This window comes from Myotis brandtii, unplaced genomic scaffold, assembly GCF_000412655.1.
Source record: "Myotis brandtii unplaced genomic scaffold, ASM41265v1 scaffold138, whole genome shotgun sequence".
Lineage (NCBI taxonomy): Eukaryota > Metazoa > Chordata > Mammalia > Chiroptera > Vespertilionidae > Myotis > Myotis brandtii.
In genome coordinates this window covers 478,385-493,471 of record NW_005354915.1, presented here as the reverse complement: position 1 = coordinate 493,471, position 15,087 = coordinate 478,385, and the positions used below count along the sequence as shown (strand labels likewise).

General features: G+C 60.2%; 1 protein-coding gene across 3 annotated transcripts in view; it reads left to right on the top strand.

Annotated features, from left to right (window-relative positions):
• Positions 1 to 15,087, top strand: part of NFAM1 (NFAT activating protein with ITAM motif 1) — a 71,934-nt gene that overhangs the window by 50,787 nt on the left and 6,060 nt on the right. For 2 of the 3 annotated variants that reach the window (XM_014535110.1, XM_005860643.2), the window contains 3 exons: positions 7,274 to 7,603; positions 8,754 to 8,866; positions 10,877 to 10,999. In XM_014535110.1, the coding sequence (XP_014390596.1) occupies positions 7,274 to 7,603; positions 8,754 to 8,866; positions 10,877 to 10,999 (566 nt within the window). The remainder of the gene's footprint in view (positions 1 to 7,273; positions 7,604 to 8,753; positions 8,867 to 10,876; positions 11,000 to 15,087) is intronic. The other variant, XM_014535111.1, reaches the window with a different exon arrangement.

Here is a 15,087-nt window from a genome sequence, read left to right as displayed (position 1 = left end):
TCTTTCAACTCCACCAGGCTCTTGAGTCTTCCCACTCGGTGCCCTGTTGCCAGACTTCTAGAAGCTTCACTCAAGGGCTTTCTTGTGCTTAAATCCCCCTCCCTGCTCCCCGCACCCCCCAGCTGCCTCCTACTCTCCCTTCAAAGTTCCCGTGGCACAGAGACGGGAGGAAAGATCACATGTTCCCACTGGGATGTCAGGAGGCGGGACTGCAGCGAGTTCCCCGTCCTTCTTGATCCTTCTGTGGTGTCTACAGTGAGCATGTTTCACTGTAATAATGGGGGGGGGGGGGGCGGGGGCTGGAGAATTATAATTTAAAAGCCAAGTAAGGGCCCAGTCCCAGGGCTGCCCCCAGCTGGTTGCCCGGGGCCCCCCCTCTGGTCTCAGTAGCCCTGAGTCCCTTTGTCCCACCTGCCCTGCTGGCATTCAGCAGGGGCCGACCTCCCTGGTGGGACCCCATGGGCTCCACTCCCCTCTCTCCATCCCCCCCCCCCTTCAGGGGCAAGGGGCGAAACCCCCCCCCCCCCCCCCCTTGGGCCTAAAATCATCCGCACCCCATCCTGACGCCTTCCTCGAGGGTGGAGGCAGGTGCAAAGGGAGAAACGGAGGCTGCGGGGGGGGGGCACCCCCTCAAATGAGCTCCACAGTTTGAGCAACTTGCATTTCAAACGCAGCCAAGAGGGAGGCGACTGCGAGAGAAACACCGGTTAATACCGTGAGGCGTTCACATCGCTGGGGCCAAACACCTGACACCCTGCGCTGGGCTCGGTCCCGCGTGGCCACCGGGCACCCAAGGTGCAGTGTCTGGAGGCGTGAGAACCGCGGGGCCAGGGGGATGGCCCCCAGGCGGAGGCGGAGGCGGGAGAGATGTGACAGCCGGGCAGATGGCAGCGTTCCGTGGGCACCGGTGCTCACAGCTCTGCCATCCGCAGGCTCTGTTCAAAGGTTGCCTTCCGGCGCCTGCCCCGCGCGCCTCCCGCATCGGCCACTTGGCCCCGCGCCGTCCTGTTTGATGCGTGTCCGGAAGGACTGGCCGTGGTTCGGCGCATCCTGGCGTTCACGCTCCGGCAGACGGCCGAGCGCTGAGATAAAACCCGCAGCCACAGCTGTGTCTTCCCTGCAGCCCTCCCGAGGGGCCTGTGGCCAGAGGCCTGGCTCCGGAAGATGCCAGGATTGAATCGGGGGCGGAACTCGGTGCCTAAAACACAGGCCGTGGGCACAGCTTTCCCCTGGAGCTGGGGTGTCAAAGTGCTTCCTTTACACTCGACCTGAGTCCGAACAGACGCCTCTGACCAGCATGTTGGGGCTCTCACACCCTCGGCTGACCGGGCTGGCGCTTGGCCCATAGAGGGGACTGAGTTCCAGGCAGAGGGGGGCTGGGGCCCAGGCCTGGCCCAGGAGTTGGGGGGGCCCAGGCAGCTCAGGGAGTGGGGAGGGAGGGGAGAGATGGGGACGGTGCCGGATTCTGGGGTGAGGGGATGTCATCGCGGTGGTGAGGGAGGGTGCTGGCTGGCCCTCCCTGGACCCTCGGCTGCCACAAGGCCTGTCTGTAGAGGCTCACAGGCCGCCAGCATCTGCTCTGGGAGCCCAGGCTCTGCCGGAGGGGCAGCAGGAGGCACCCCCTAACGCTGCAGGGTCCCTTCTGAGTACCATTGTCTGCAGACTCCTATGAGCCGCCGCGTGTCTGCGTATTCGATGACCCAAGTCTAGAAAAATGGCCTCTGGGTTTCCGCTCCCTTTGCAAGGGCCGGGGCTTCCATTTGAAGTCTTTTCTTCTGCGTTGAGACTTTACAATTGCAGCGGAGTCGTGGGTAAGAGTGTGGGGTCAAGGACCCCAAGGGACCCGGCGTAACATCCCATTCTACCCCCGCCTGGCTGAGCTGCGTGAGGGAAGCTTTTCCCTCCTCCGAGCCTCAGTTTCCCCGTCTGCAAAAGGGGAGTGTGGCCAGTATGTTAGGTCCTACCAGCCCGTGGCCGAACAGGGGTGCCTGAGAGTGTGCTGTGCAGGGCGGGCTGTGCCCCCAGGAGTGGCTCAGGGAGGAGGTGACCCTGACGCTCAGGGACAGCAAAGGGGCAGGAGGACACTCTGAGTGTGGGAACAGCACGGCAACGTCTCAAGAGCCTGGCAGGCCTGGCGCCTGCGGGCAGTGATGTGAGGGCCAGGGCCGCTGAGCTGGGCTGTGCAGGGCCTGCAGACACGGCTGGACCCTCCAGGCCAGGGATTTGCAATGTTTCTTTAAACCGTGGCCCCCAGTCAAAGGATGCACGTTATAGCGCGACCCCGCCTGAATCCGCTTGTGTGAATGTAGCTGAAACCAGGTCACGAGCGGTGCCTTTACGACACAGAATGTTCCATGTCGCTGCTGTTGTTCAACTGCTTGTCTTGACCTTGTACATTGACTTCAGACTCCTCCCTGGTCTCCTCTGCGGGCCGGGTCTGCTGGGCAGCTTATGGATCCCAGGGGCAGCGGGCAGGCTCGGCTGGGGAGCAGGGGGGTTCCCAGAGCTGTCAGCCCTCAAACCGCCGGTCCAGTGGCCACGGGTTCAGAAGAAGAGCCGGCAAAGGAAGGAATCAGGCGGCAGCGGGTGTAGGAAGTGTTTCCCAACACGAGTGCCGGCAGCAGGACGGGCGAGGCTCGGGAGGCCGCCCCCGCCGCACGTGCCCTGCGCTGGGGTGTCACGGGGAGGCCTCGGGAGTCATCTGACTTCCTCGCCTCCTGCTTGTCCCTGGGAAAGGCGGGCTGGCCCTGCGGAGCTGTACGCGTCCCTGGCCCCTGTGGACCCCGACAACCCCATATAAGCGACGTTGTTGTTCTCCCGTGTTGCAGGGGAGACACGGGGCTTCAGAGAGGGAAAGTCACTTGCCCAAGGTTGCACAGCCTTTAGGTTCCGGAGCAGGATCCAAACCCAGGCCTGTGCTTTCCCACACGCCCCTCCCCCCTTCCTGGCCAGGCCCCAGTTTCCCAGCAGTCCCTGGGGCTGCGAGAAGTGAGGGATGGAGGATGCGCCATCCCTGGAAGCGGGGGTAGGCAGCACGTAGGGGTGGTAGCTGTGCTGTCCCCCGAACCTCTGTGACTGGGAATTGTATAGGGTTGGGGAGGGGAGGACATGGTGGTCCTAACAAACAGCCAAGTTCTCGGTGGCAGCGGGCTGGGTGGCGGCCTGGGGAGCGGGCCTCCTGGACACCAGGCTGCCCCCCGGTTTTTCAGTCCAGCCCATCCCCATGGGCCCCACCCGCCGGGTGCGCCCCCTCTCTGCTCTGCACCATCCACACTCGCGGCTCCCACGGCTCCCTTCCAGAGGTTGATTCACAGGAAGGTGCCATCTGGGGGCAGGGAGAGCGGGCAGGGGCGGAGAAAGCCTGCCAGCCAGGTGCCAGGACAGGCGGCCCTGCGCTGGCAGGGTTGGGAGTGGACTCCCTCGTGCACTTTTGGGCTGTGCCAACGGGGCTCCCACGGCTCTCCCTGCTCCTCAGCCCAGGAATCAGAGGCTCCCCCGCCCCCCACCCTGGGCCATTTGCCCCTCTCGGCTTCCCACGAGCAGAATCCTAAAGGACCCCGAGGCTGGCTCGCTGCCCCGCCCACCTTGCCCCACACTCCCTTTGCCTGAACCAGTGACAGATAATGATGCCGTCACCGGGCACAGGATGGGCACCACTCACTGTGCCATCCCAGCGCCACTCGCTCGGGGACACCCCAAGCTCTGCGTGGTCTCCCTGACGCCCTGGGGCTGTGGTGAGAAGCAGGCGCGGGCAGGCTGGGTGCCCTGCGCTCTCCCGAGCCCCTATGCCCTCATGTCCAGCCTGCAGCCAGGCGCTGGCCTGCCTGTGAACATGTGTGCCCTCTGCCTGGAGGCTGACACCGCCCCCCAGCCCCTCGTGTCCGCTGTGCCCGGTGCCGCCACGGGCACCCAGCCCTGTGCCGGGCCTCACTGGGCGGGGTTCTGACCCCACTGCCTGGCCCGATGCTGCTTTTCTTCCTCAGCAGACAGCCTGGGTCCAAACCCCAGCTCCGACACTGGGAACTCTGGCTTTGGGCCCCTCAGCTCCTCTGGGGTTTTGTCGGGCAGTTTTGAGGCTGCAGTCGTTGCGTGTGGGATTGTGGTGTGGAGTTGACACAGGGCATGTGTCACGCTCAGCCGGTGTTTCCTACACACTTCCTTCCGCTCTGTTCTTGGGCCATTTCTAGCCCACAGTGCATATGTGTCCCTGCTTTCTGTTCTTCTTTTTTTCCCTTTTTGGTAATCCTCACCCAAGGATATTTTTCCATTGATTTTTAGAGAAAGTGGAAGGGAGTGGGAGAGACAGAGAGAGAGAAACATCCATGTGAAAGAGACACATCGATTGGTTGCCTCCCCTGGCCCCGGCCAGGGATCCAGCCTGCAACCTAGACAGGTGCCCTTGACCGGAATCGAACCCGGGACCCTTCAGTCCGCTGGCCGACGCTCTGTCCACTGGGCCACACCGGCGAGGGCTGTGTTCCGGCTTTCAGTTTGCTGATGACCTCCAGACCCGGACACCAGCATGTCCCTCCCCCACCTCCCCGCCGGCCTCCCACCCAGGCTCCCTCTGCTTCCCTGTTAGACTGGGGACGTTGCCAGGCCTCAGATGGGGGCGGCTGTGACCTCACCAGTACCCCTAAGATGTTTGTTGGAGGCGCACATGGTGGCTGAAAATGACTATGGACCTGCCCGCAGCAGCGAGCGTAACTGGGGGTGCTCCGCCAGCTGGAGCAGCCTGCACCCCGGGAGGTCCAGGAGACGGGGGGCTGGGCTGGGCTGCTGGGGTCCGGGTCCGGGGTGCTGACGCCTCAGTGAAAGGAATGGGCAGTGGAGGCCACGGCCAGGCCAGAGCCAGGCACCCTCGTGCCTCCCCGCTCCCCGCTTCGGAGGCAGCAGTTTCACGGAGGCCTGAGGTTCTCCTCTCTGTGCATTTTCACGATCCTGACCCTCTGACCTTAAAGTAACGAGTCCCGGAAGAATCCAGAGCAACAGTCGTCTGTTTTTATAGCCGCCCCCCCTCCCCCCCGAATTGTAGAGACGGCGTGACTGCACCAGCAGATCCGGCATTCTCTGGATGTACCGCACATGCAGAGAGCTCTGTAAGACACCCGGGTGTGCCTTCCTGCCGGGGCAGACAGGGAGGTGGCCACCTGGAGCTGCAGCGTGCCCGCCTCCCCAGGCCTGGAGGGGCCTCCAGACACACGCAGAGGAGGAGCAGGAGCCGGGAGGTGGCGAGCCTCCGAGAGGCCCCGCGTGCCCGCCTTCCTGGTGATCTGGGTCCAGTTCCAACCTCCCGACCCCCAGGAAACACGAGCCGGGGTCTGCGCTGGCCGCCTGGAGGGTCATGCGAGCACCGAACCGGAGGATGGGATGAAAGCGGGCAGGGCTTCCCCACCGGCCCAGGAGTGAGTAGGAGCTGGTAGGGGAGGAGGTGTCCCAGGCCGAGGGCACAGCGGACGGGAGCCTGGGGCTGCTGGGGGCGGCGAGGGGTGTTCATCTCACCCCTCTCACCTCTTGTCCTTCACGGTCCACCTGGGACCCCAGCATATGCCTCTGCACCCGCCTGCCCCTGCCCCATCTCACACAAACCCCAGCCCTGAGTCAAAGCTCCTCGTTTACAGCTCATTACTGTGATAGTTCAACAACGACGACGGCCTCCCTGCCGCAGAGCAGGGATGCAGAGTCGCTGTGCAACCCCCGCCTGCTCCGCCGGCCAGAGGGAGCCCCGGGCAGCTCAGTGGGTCCCCCCGTGTGAGCTTCGTCATGTGAATGACGTGCGACAAAGCACCCACCGTGGCACCCAGACATGCCAGTCCACTCCCTGGAACGTCAGTGACTTTGGGGGAGGGGGTGTCTCTCTAGTTGCTCAATAAAAAAACTCAAAGTATCAGTGTGGCTGGAGCTTCGAGGGACTGATGGGTGTGAGGCCATCCTGTCCCTGTCCCCCCTCTTCCAGGCCCCCCTTCCTCCCGGGATCCTGCTCAGGGCTGAGTGGAGAGACCTGAGCAGAAAGCAGCTGGCCTGGCGCCAGCCCCGCATCCAGGCAGGAGCCCACGCCTCGCTTTCCCAACAGAATAAATCTCGCTGCTTCCTGTGCGCGTCTCAGACGCATGATCTTCTCCCGATTAACAACCTGGCCAGCATGTTCTTGGCTGCTCGCTGCCGACCTCAATTTAGAACTGTCTGTTGTGTGGCGGCCGAGAGGGAAGGTGCTGGGGGTACGAGGCGCGCTGAGCCGAGCGGCTTGTGCAGCTGGGTCTGGTGTGGGAGGTGTCCCCCGGCCCAGACGCTGCCTGCTGCCCGCTGCCCGCTGCCCGGCATCTCAGGAGCCGGCAGGAGGCGGAGGCCCGGCCAGGCAGGCTGCGGCTTTGGGGCTCTCAAACTGCTTTCCTAGGGTCGCTAATGGGGGTGGTGTGGGGAGGAGGCAGCTCCCACAAAACTGCCTTTGTAACCCTCACTGAACCTCATGGTCACGGCCAAACCGACCCCTGTTGTACGGCTCTGTGCTGTGTGAAAGCCGCTCCCGGAGCTGCTGGCTGGAGTCCATAAGAACCTGGTGAATTCTCCTCCGAGCTGGGCTGGGGGACAGCGTGTCTCCGGGGCCTGGCTCGCCTCCTCCTCCAGGCGGGCAGAGCTGGGCAGACCTGCCTCCCCCCGCGTGTCCATGGCGGGGAGGTGTTCCTTCTGCCGGGAAGGGTTTCTTTATTCTGTTTCCTGCTTCCTTCCTCTTTGCTTCTCACCGTCACCAGATTCGGTTCTTCTCATACCCAGAGCTGTTAGCCCACGAGGCTTCTTGCCTTGGGCGGGGGCGTGGTGGGAACGGGCGGATCGTCTAGCCCCGGGCCTGTGGCCGCTGCCTCTGAGAGAGCATGGACCTATGAACCAGGAGGTCACGGTTTGATTCCCGGTCGGGGCACATGCCTGGGTTGCGGGCTCTATCCCCAGTGTGGGCACTGCAGGTGGCAGCCGATCTGTGATTCTCTCATCATTGATGTTTCTCTCTCTCTCTCTCCCTCTCCCTTCCTCTCTGAAATCAATAAAAATGTATTTTTTTAAAAGGGGGGGGGAAAGCTAGCAGCTTGACCTCCCTGACCATCGGACCCCTCTTCTCTGACACACTCTGCCGGGTGTGCTGGGAGAGGGATCGTGTGTAAGGCGCTGGGCACACCACCTGCTCGCGGCCGGGGCCTGAGGAGTGGGAGAGCCGGTCCGCCGGGCGCCGGCGGGGTGAAGCGGCCTGAGTCAGCCACGTCTCCTTTTCCTTCCTCTGCAGGAGGGCAGTCGGTGGCCCACACTGGCCCCCCCATTCTGGCCTCTCTGGCCAACCAGGCCGTCTCCTTCGGCTGCAGAATCACCTACCCGTACACCCCAGAATTCAAAACCTTCACCGTCGGCTACTTTTATGTGAACCGCCAGGGCCAGACGAGCGCTGAGGAGCAGACGGGCTGCCAGCCCAGCGCAGGCCAAGAGAACCAGACCCACACCACGGAGTGCCTGGTCACCCCCAAGCTGCCCAGCGCATCAGCCACCGGCACCTACTACTGCTCCGTCCACTGGCCGAGCTCCAGAGTGAAGGGCCCGGGCACCTTCATCCTGGTCCGAGGTGAGGCCTCCCTGGCTCTTGCGGGGCAGCGGCCCCAGAGGTTTCGCGCAGCAGAGTCTGGGGCACAGGGTCTAAAGCGGGGTGTGTTCGCCTCATCCTTCGCCTTTGGCTAAACAGAACCAAGCCTCCTGGGGAGCCCCTGCAGCGCAGGTGCCGGGACAGCCCCCTCGTGTGGCAAGGGCAGAGGCCTGGGGTGCGGGCCTGCCCCGGCCCCCTCGCCCCGTGCTCCCCGAGTCCTCCGGCAGGAGGGTGCCGGCCGTCTGCACGTGTGTGTGGTGGCCTGTGAGTGAGCACTTGGCTCGTGTGCATCTTTCTGAGGACAGATTCCTAGTTTTCATCATGTTTTCCCAAAGGAGTGACAACACCAGGAGATTAACAGTCTGTCACCGAAGCCACGATTCTCTGACCTGCCCTCCGACTCCCACTGGCCCCCGGGGGCCGGGGCTTCGGAACCCCGAGTCCTGGCTATGACTCCCAGTCCTGCTGCTTGCCAGGCTGTGACCTTGGGCCTGGTCTGCATGGCCATGCCCTGCCTGTCCAAGGCCTGTATGGGGGTGAACGAGACCCTGCACGCAAGGGCTGAGGCCTGGTGACAGGATGTGCGTGATGAGTAACAGACACCGATGTGCTGGCACGCGGTCAGCGCTCTGCAGCTCTGTGCCAGCTGGAGGGAGGGAGGGAGGGAGGGAGGAGGGAGGGAAGGAGGAGGGAGGGAGGAAAGGATGAATGGCTCAAGGGAAGGGGCTGGGCTGTGCCCTTCACTGCTTCCCCAGCACCCCTCCCTCCGCCCCGTGCAAGCCCGGTGCCAGCCAGGCCCGAACAAACCATCCCCTCCGGCCTCCCCATACCTGCCCACGTGACCCCTGTCTCCGTGTGGAGAAAGGAGGCCCGGGAGATGAAGTGACTTGCCCAGGACCCCACAGGCAGGTCTCGGTGGAGCCAGCTCCCTGAGGCAGGGCCCGTAGGAAGCATCAGGCAGCTGACCCAGGAAGGGGCTCAGCCAGGAGAGGACATTGGGAGAGGCGGAGTCTGGGGTCCTTGTGGGGGAGGGGTGTAAGGGGGTCCTGGGTAAAGGGGACCAGGGATTGGGGGCCTGGAGGTTGTGGGGTGAGGCATCACTAACCCCTCTGCTTCCCTGCCTTCCTCCTAGACACAGGCTACCGAGAGCCCCCAAGGGTCCCCGAGAAGATCCTGTTCTTTAGCTTCATCGGCATCCTGGGTGCCCTGAGCATCCTGGGCACGGCCCTGCTGCTCTGGAAGAAGGTAGGGGTGCCCACGGGCCTCGGCGCTGCCCCCTCGCCCCTCGCAGTGGCTGGGAATGCCCCGAGGGCCCAGGGTTGCCTGCCCGCCCTGCAGGGTGTCCCGGTGGGCCCTGCTGACTAGGTGGACAAGCCTCAGTCCCCTCCCCTTTTTAAAATGTATATTTTTATTGGTTTCAGAAAAGAAGGGAGAGGGAGAGAGAGAAACATCAACGATGAGAGAGACTCGTTGATCAGCTGCCTCCTGCACACCCCCCACTGGGAATCAAGCCCGCAACCCGGGCATGTGCCCTGACCGGGCATCGAACCGTGACCTCCTGGTTCATAGGTCGATGCTCAACCACGGAGCCACGCCAGCCTGGCATCCCCCCTTTTTTAAAATGGGAATTCCACGCCCACCTTGTGAGGCTATTATGAGGACTCAGTGAAAATAAGAACAAGTTCTCTGCACACTGTAAAGTGTGACACGGATGCCAGTGCCTGTCCCACTGTCTACGAGGCCTACACATTCCAGTGAAAGGAAGGAGCGAGAACTCCAGGTACCGGCAGGTACATCGGACCCGGGTTCCAACCCGGCCCCTGCCAGGTCCTGGCTCTGTGGCCTCAGGCAAGTCGCCCACCCTCTCTGAGCCTTCCTGCCCTCAGGGTGGGGGGGGGGCAGATCTTAGGAAGACTTGTCTTGCAGGTTTATTGAGGGGCGCATGAGACCCGCAGGGAACGTGTTTAAGGCCCCACCTGGCACCCCGAGAGGCCCCGTCTTCCTGAGCAGTCATCGTGCTGTGACTGGGGGTGGCGCCGGCTTGTGCCTGAGAGTGAAGGAGCTCTCGAGAGCTAATCCTGAGTAAATGGGCTGGGGATTGGCAGGCAGCCAGGGTTTTTAATTAGCTTCTGCCCAGAGACGAGGCTGCTGTTCTGCTGCTGGCAGTGCGGTGCCTGCGAGGAGGGGCGTGATGGGACCGCCTCCCTGGGCCCCCTCCTCGGAAGGAGCTGGCGGGGCGCCTCCTACTGTCTCTTCTCTCAGCCCTCGGGCTCCCCCTCCCCCCGCCCGTCACCCCTGCCTCCACCACCACCACCACCACCACCATTAGCACTGCACGTGGCCGCCAGCATGAGCTTTCTGAAACCACATTCCCATCCTGGCCCCTCCCGCGGAAAGCCCCAGAGGTTCCCACTGTCCATCCCCTTCACGCCCCTGCGAGGCCGTCCTGACCCGCCCCGGGCAGGTGCCCCTCTCTCTGGTCACGCGGACCACCTTGAAGTTCCTCAACACCTCCAGGTGTTGGCACATGCTGTTCCCCTGCCCTTCCTCCCTGTCTTGCCAAACGAACTTCTCAGGCTTCAGGTCTTAGACATCCCTCTGGCCAGGCGAGGCGTTCGCCCCTCCCCGTGCGCCGCAGGCTGTCCCCGTGGGTCGGTCCGGGTGCCGCATTGGGAGAATGCTGGTCCCTCGTCTGCTCCCCACCAGGTCCTAAGCTCCATCACTCATGCCGCCCAGCTCGCAAGAGGAGCCTGACAGCTGTGCGTTGGCTGCTGAGGGCCACCTAAGGGCCCCGCACTCACCCTCTCAGAACTTCCCTGAGTCCTCGCAACAGTTTTGCAAAAGAGGGTCACTGGTGAAGAAATTGAGGCCCAGAGAGGGGAAGTGGCCTGCCGAGGCCACAGAGCCCCGAGGGCAGCGCGCTGTTTGCTCAGCACCGCCCCCAACAGGGGGGACCCTGCCTCACTGGCACCCTGCCCGCGGCTCCCGCCTCCCTGAGCCAGGCCCGTGTCCGTGGGCAGAGCCTCGTGGGTCTGTATCGTTTCCCGTCTCTCTGGGCAGGTGAGTGGTGAGATTCAGGCCTCGGAGGCATTCGGCACGATCCCTGGAGAGGGCAGGGGGCAGGCGGCAGGCGCTGAGCGATCAGTTTGTGTGTGGCCTCACGGCGGCCTCCCACCCTTTCCCCGGTGGAACTGCCAGGAAGGAGACGGGGGAGTCCCTGTTCCCACCCTGACAGCCCTGACGGCTTCCTCGCAGAAGCAGATGCGGGCGACCTGGAAGCAGCTGGCTCCGAAGATCCCTGCTCCAAAGATCCCGGCCCCGAGCACGGCCCCGAGCACGGCCAGCCCCGAGCAGCCTCAGGACGAGTCCCTCTACACGGTGAGTCCGGGGCCGGCCCCTCCCTCAGGCCTGGCGTGGGTCTGGCTCCCAGGTTTGGTCACGCTCCCGCGTATGACCCTCGGTCATGCACTCGCTGTGACCTCTCTGAGCCTTCAGTTCCTCATCTGTAAACTGGAACAGGAAGTCCCACCTGGCGGGCTTCCGATGAAGGTGGACCGAGATTCTGGGCGTGGCCCTGACCCCCGGCAGGCAGGCCCATGTGCAGGGCCCAGGCCCCTCCTGGGCCCGCCCCCCACTTCTGGAACGAGGGTCTCGGGGGGCAGGAGTTGGTGAGGAATGAAGACAGTTCCTTCATCCAACCAGATGCTTCACCAGCTCCTTCCTGTTTTTATTGTGCAAACATCGTAGCAACAAGAATCACAAAAAGAGGAAAAGGTCGGGCACCGTCCCAACCCCTTTACATCAACACTTTTTCTTTTATTTTTTTTAAATATTTTTTTTAATTGATTGCAGAGAAGGATGGAGAAGGAGAGAGAGATAGAAACATCAATGATGAGAGAGAATCATTGATCGGCTGCCTCCTGCACGACCCCCACTGGGGATGGAGCCCACAACCCTGGCATGTGCCCTGACCAGGAATCAAACTGTGACCTCCTGGTTCATAGGTCGACGCTCAGCCACTGAGCCACGCCGGCTGGGTGACATCAATGACTTTCAATTCCTCACACACCCCACCCCCCAACACTACACACAGACATGGTTTTATATCCTTATGACCAAGAGGAGACGAGGGCAGGGACGCCTTCCCCTGTGCCCTGGCATCTTCCATCACTAATGGTCTTCCTCATTATTGGAGGGAGAGGCTCAACCTCGTGCCCAGCTGGGTGTGCCCACCCAACGCAGCCCGCCCCCCGGGCAGCATGCAGCCGCTCTGCCTGGCGGCCGGGAAGGCGACAAACGTTCTTGCTCGGTGCCGTCTGTTTTAGCTCCACAAGCAACATGTGCTCATTGTAGAGAACGTGCAGGACGAGTGCCGCGCTGTCAGCTGGGGTCTCCAGCCGCGATCTAGAGCTGCCAGGCTGAGATCTCAGCTCTCCGCCTGGGGGTGCAGAGCCCTGCGGGGCCTGCAGGCGCCCCGGGGGCGTGTTCCGGGGCTGCCTCCAGCGCTAGGATTCTGCCGTGTTCGCTGTCACTGCTCCTGTCCCCACCAGCCTGACTCGAACATGACACGTGGGTCCTTCCTGGATCTCCACAACACCCCCCACCGAGGGCATTAGGACATGGCCCCGTTCACTGAGGGTGGGGGCCGACGGGGGGGAGGCAGAGGGACAGTCCCTGTGGGGCAGCACCCCCAGCTCCTAATAGCACAGAGCAAGGCCAGCGCCCCAGGGTCCTCAGCCCTCCACCCAGGCAGTTTCCACCAGCCTCCGCTCCCCGAGCGGCCCCAGACTTCCACACACGCTCCTTCCCTCCCAGCAACTCACTGTGGGTTTTCCCACGAGGCCTTCTGGTGTCAGCTGTTAAATAAAACATCTATCTCTCTCTCTCTCTCTCTCTCCCTCTCTCTCACTCTCTCTCCCTCTCCACACACACACACACACACACAGGCACGTGATCTCTCTCATATATATCAAGGGAAGAAAATAGCCATCATCCTAATTCTGTCTTCTTTCAGGATAAATACTAGTAACATTGACTTCCATACCTTCTAGTCCATTGAAAAAACAAAACATACAAAGAGACCCATACATACATTCACACTTACATTTTTTTTTATATTGGAGTAATACAGCTATTTTTTTTCATGTTCCACGTGAACAATATTCTTCTACAAGATTATTTTTGGTGAAGGAGACTCACCTTTGCAGGGAGCACCTTTGTCGCCTGTGTTGAGATGCCCCAGAGGCTCAGGCAGCCCCTCTGGGGGGTGGGGCAGCGGGGCAGGAGCTGGTGCAGGCGGCCTGGAGAGGTTTGAAGGTGCAGAGGGAGGCCACAGGCTTTGCTGGCCAGTCCTTACCAGCTGGGATTGGACCTGGGCAGATAAGAATGACATTAATCACAGGGATGATAATGTCAGGAGCCATTTGTTGAGTACCTACTGTGTGCCAGGCACCGAGTTAGGACTCCCACCCATTATCTCATTAATTCTCACAGTGGGGGTCTTAGGATCAGGTGTTATCCTCATTTTCATTTTATTTTCTAATTGTCTCCTGCTCGTATGTAGACATATGATTGGTTTTTGTATATTGACTTTATATAGAGGGTGACCTTGCTGAATTCACTCATTAATTCTAATGGTTTCTGTGTAGATTCCGTTGGCTTGTCTATGAACCCAGCCATGGCATCTATGAAAGTGGAAGTTCCATTTCTTCCTTTCTAACCTCATCCTTTTGTTTTATTTTTCTCGCGTTATTGCGCTGCCTAAGACCTCTGGTATGATGGTGAATAGGAGTGTTGATAGCAGGCATCCTTGTCTTGTTCCCTACCTCTGGGGAAAGTTTTGTATAGTCCTCTCTATGGATAGATTATTGATTTTCAATATTCTTTTCTAATATATGTACGTAACGCTATGCACTTCCCTTTATGTGTGGCTTTAGCTGTATCCCACAAGTTTTTTATTTGATATTTTATTTATTGATTTTGAGAGAGAGAGAGAGAGATTTGTTGTTCCACTTATGTATGCATTCATCGGTTGTTTCTGGTATATGCTCTGACTGGGGACCAATCCTGCATCCTTGGTGTCAGGAGGATGCTCTAACCAATGCCTGTATCCCGCAAGTTTTGATATATTTTTATTATCTTTCGGTTTAAATTGTCCGTGGAGATTTCCTCCTTGCCCCGTGGGTGATTCGAATGTGGTTTGCTTAATTTTCAAATGTTTAATTATTTTCTAGTTATTATTCTGTGTGTCTTTTAAATTTCTCACCAGTTCCACTGTGATCAGAGAGTAGGTTCTGTATGATTTGAACCCTCTGAAGTCTTTTGGGACTTGCTTTACGGGTCAGCCTACGTTCTGTGTGTACTTGAAAAGAACTTGCATTGTACCCGGCTACGCGTTTCATACATGTCGGTTACATCAAGTTGATGTTGTTAAAATATTACATATATTTTTCTTTTGTCTAACGGGTGTTAAGGGAAGTGAGTTTAAATCTGCCCATATGATTGTAGATTTGTGTATTTCTCCTTTTAATCATGTCGATTTTTGCTGTTTATTCATGTGGGGAGATGCTCATGATATACTAAGACAGGAAAGAAAGCTCTAGTACCAACTTCCCAATCAAGCAGCACGGACTTGGAGTGGGCCGGGCAGACGGGCTCAAAGCCCACTCGTTTTGCCCTGAGTTCTGCTACTTAACTAGCTGACTCTTGGTTCCATGATCTGTAAGACAGGGCTAACGATACAACATCGCGTGGACAGCTTGCAGACATGCTAGGACTCCTTCCATCTTAAATTCCTCATCTTGAGCCCACACCCCCCTCCAGCAACCCCGCTTTCTCCAAGACTCCCCGGAACTGTCAGACTCCCTGTGCTCAATGTCTCTCACCCTTTCCCTCCTCCTCTTCCCCAAAACCTTTCTTCTCAAGGTCACCACTGACCTCCACGTCGTTAAATCCAATGGCCAGTTCCTGGTCCTCACCTTCCCTGACCAACCAGGAGCATTGACCACTGAGTTCTCCCTGCTCCCTGACACACTTTCTTCACTTGCTTCTGGAACATTCCACTCTCTCCTAATTGCCCCCCGCCCCCATTGCCAGACCTCCTCAGCCTCCTTCACTGGCTTCTCCGCAGGGACCACTGGAACCCTGATGTCTAAGGGGTGCGGTCCTGGGACCCTTTTTCTTTGGTCTTCACTCCCCTCCCTGGGTGGTCACATTCCACCTCAGGGTTCTGAGACCACCCACACTCAGATGGCCCCCAAATTTATGTCTCCAGCCCAGGCCTCTCTGACCAACAGAGTCAACTCTCTCTGGACATTCCACCGGTTCCTCTCTCAGACCAAACCAATCTCTCCCCACGGGCTCCCGCTGCCCCCCCAACTCCCCCCACCTCCCGTGGTGGTGAGTGATGGCTCCGCCTTCCTGCGCTCAGGCTGACCATCCTGAAACGGTGCCTCCTTTCACCGCTC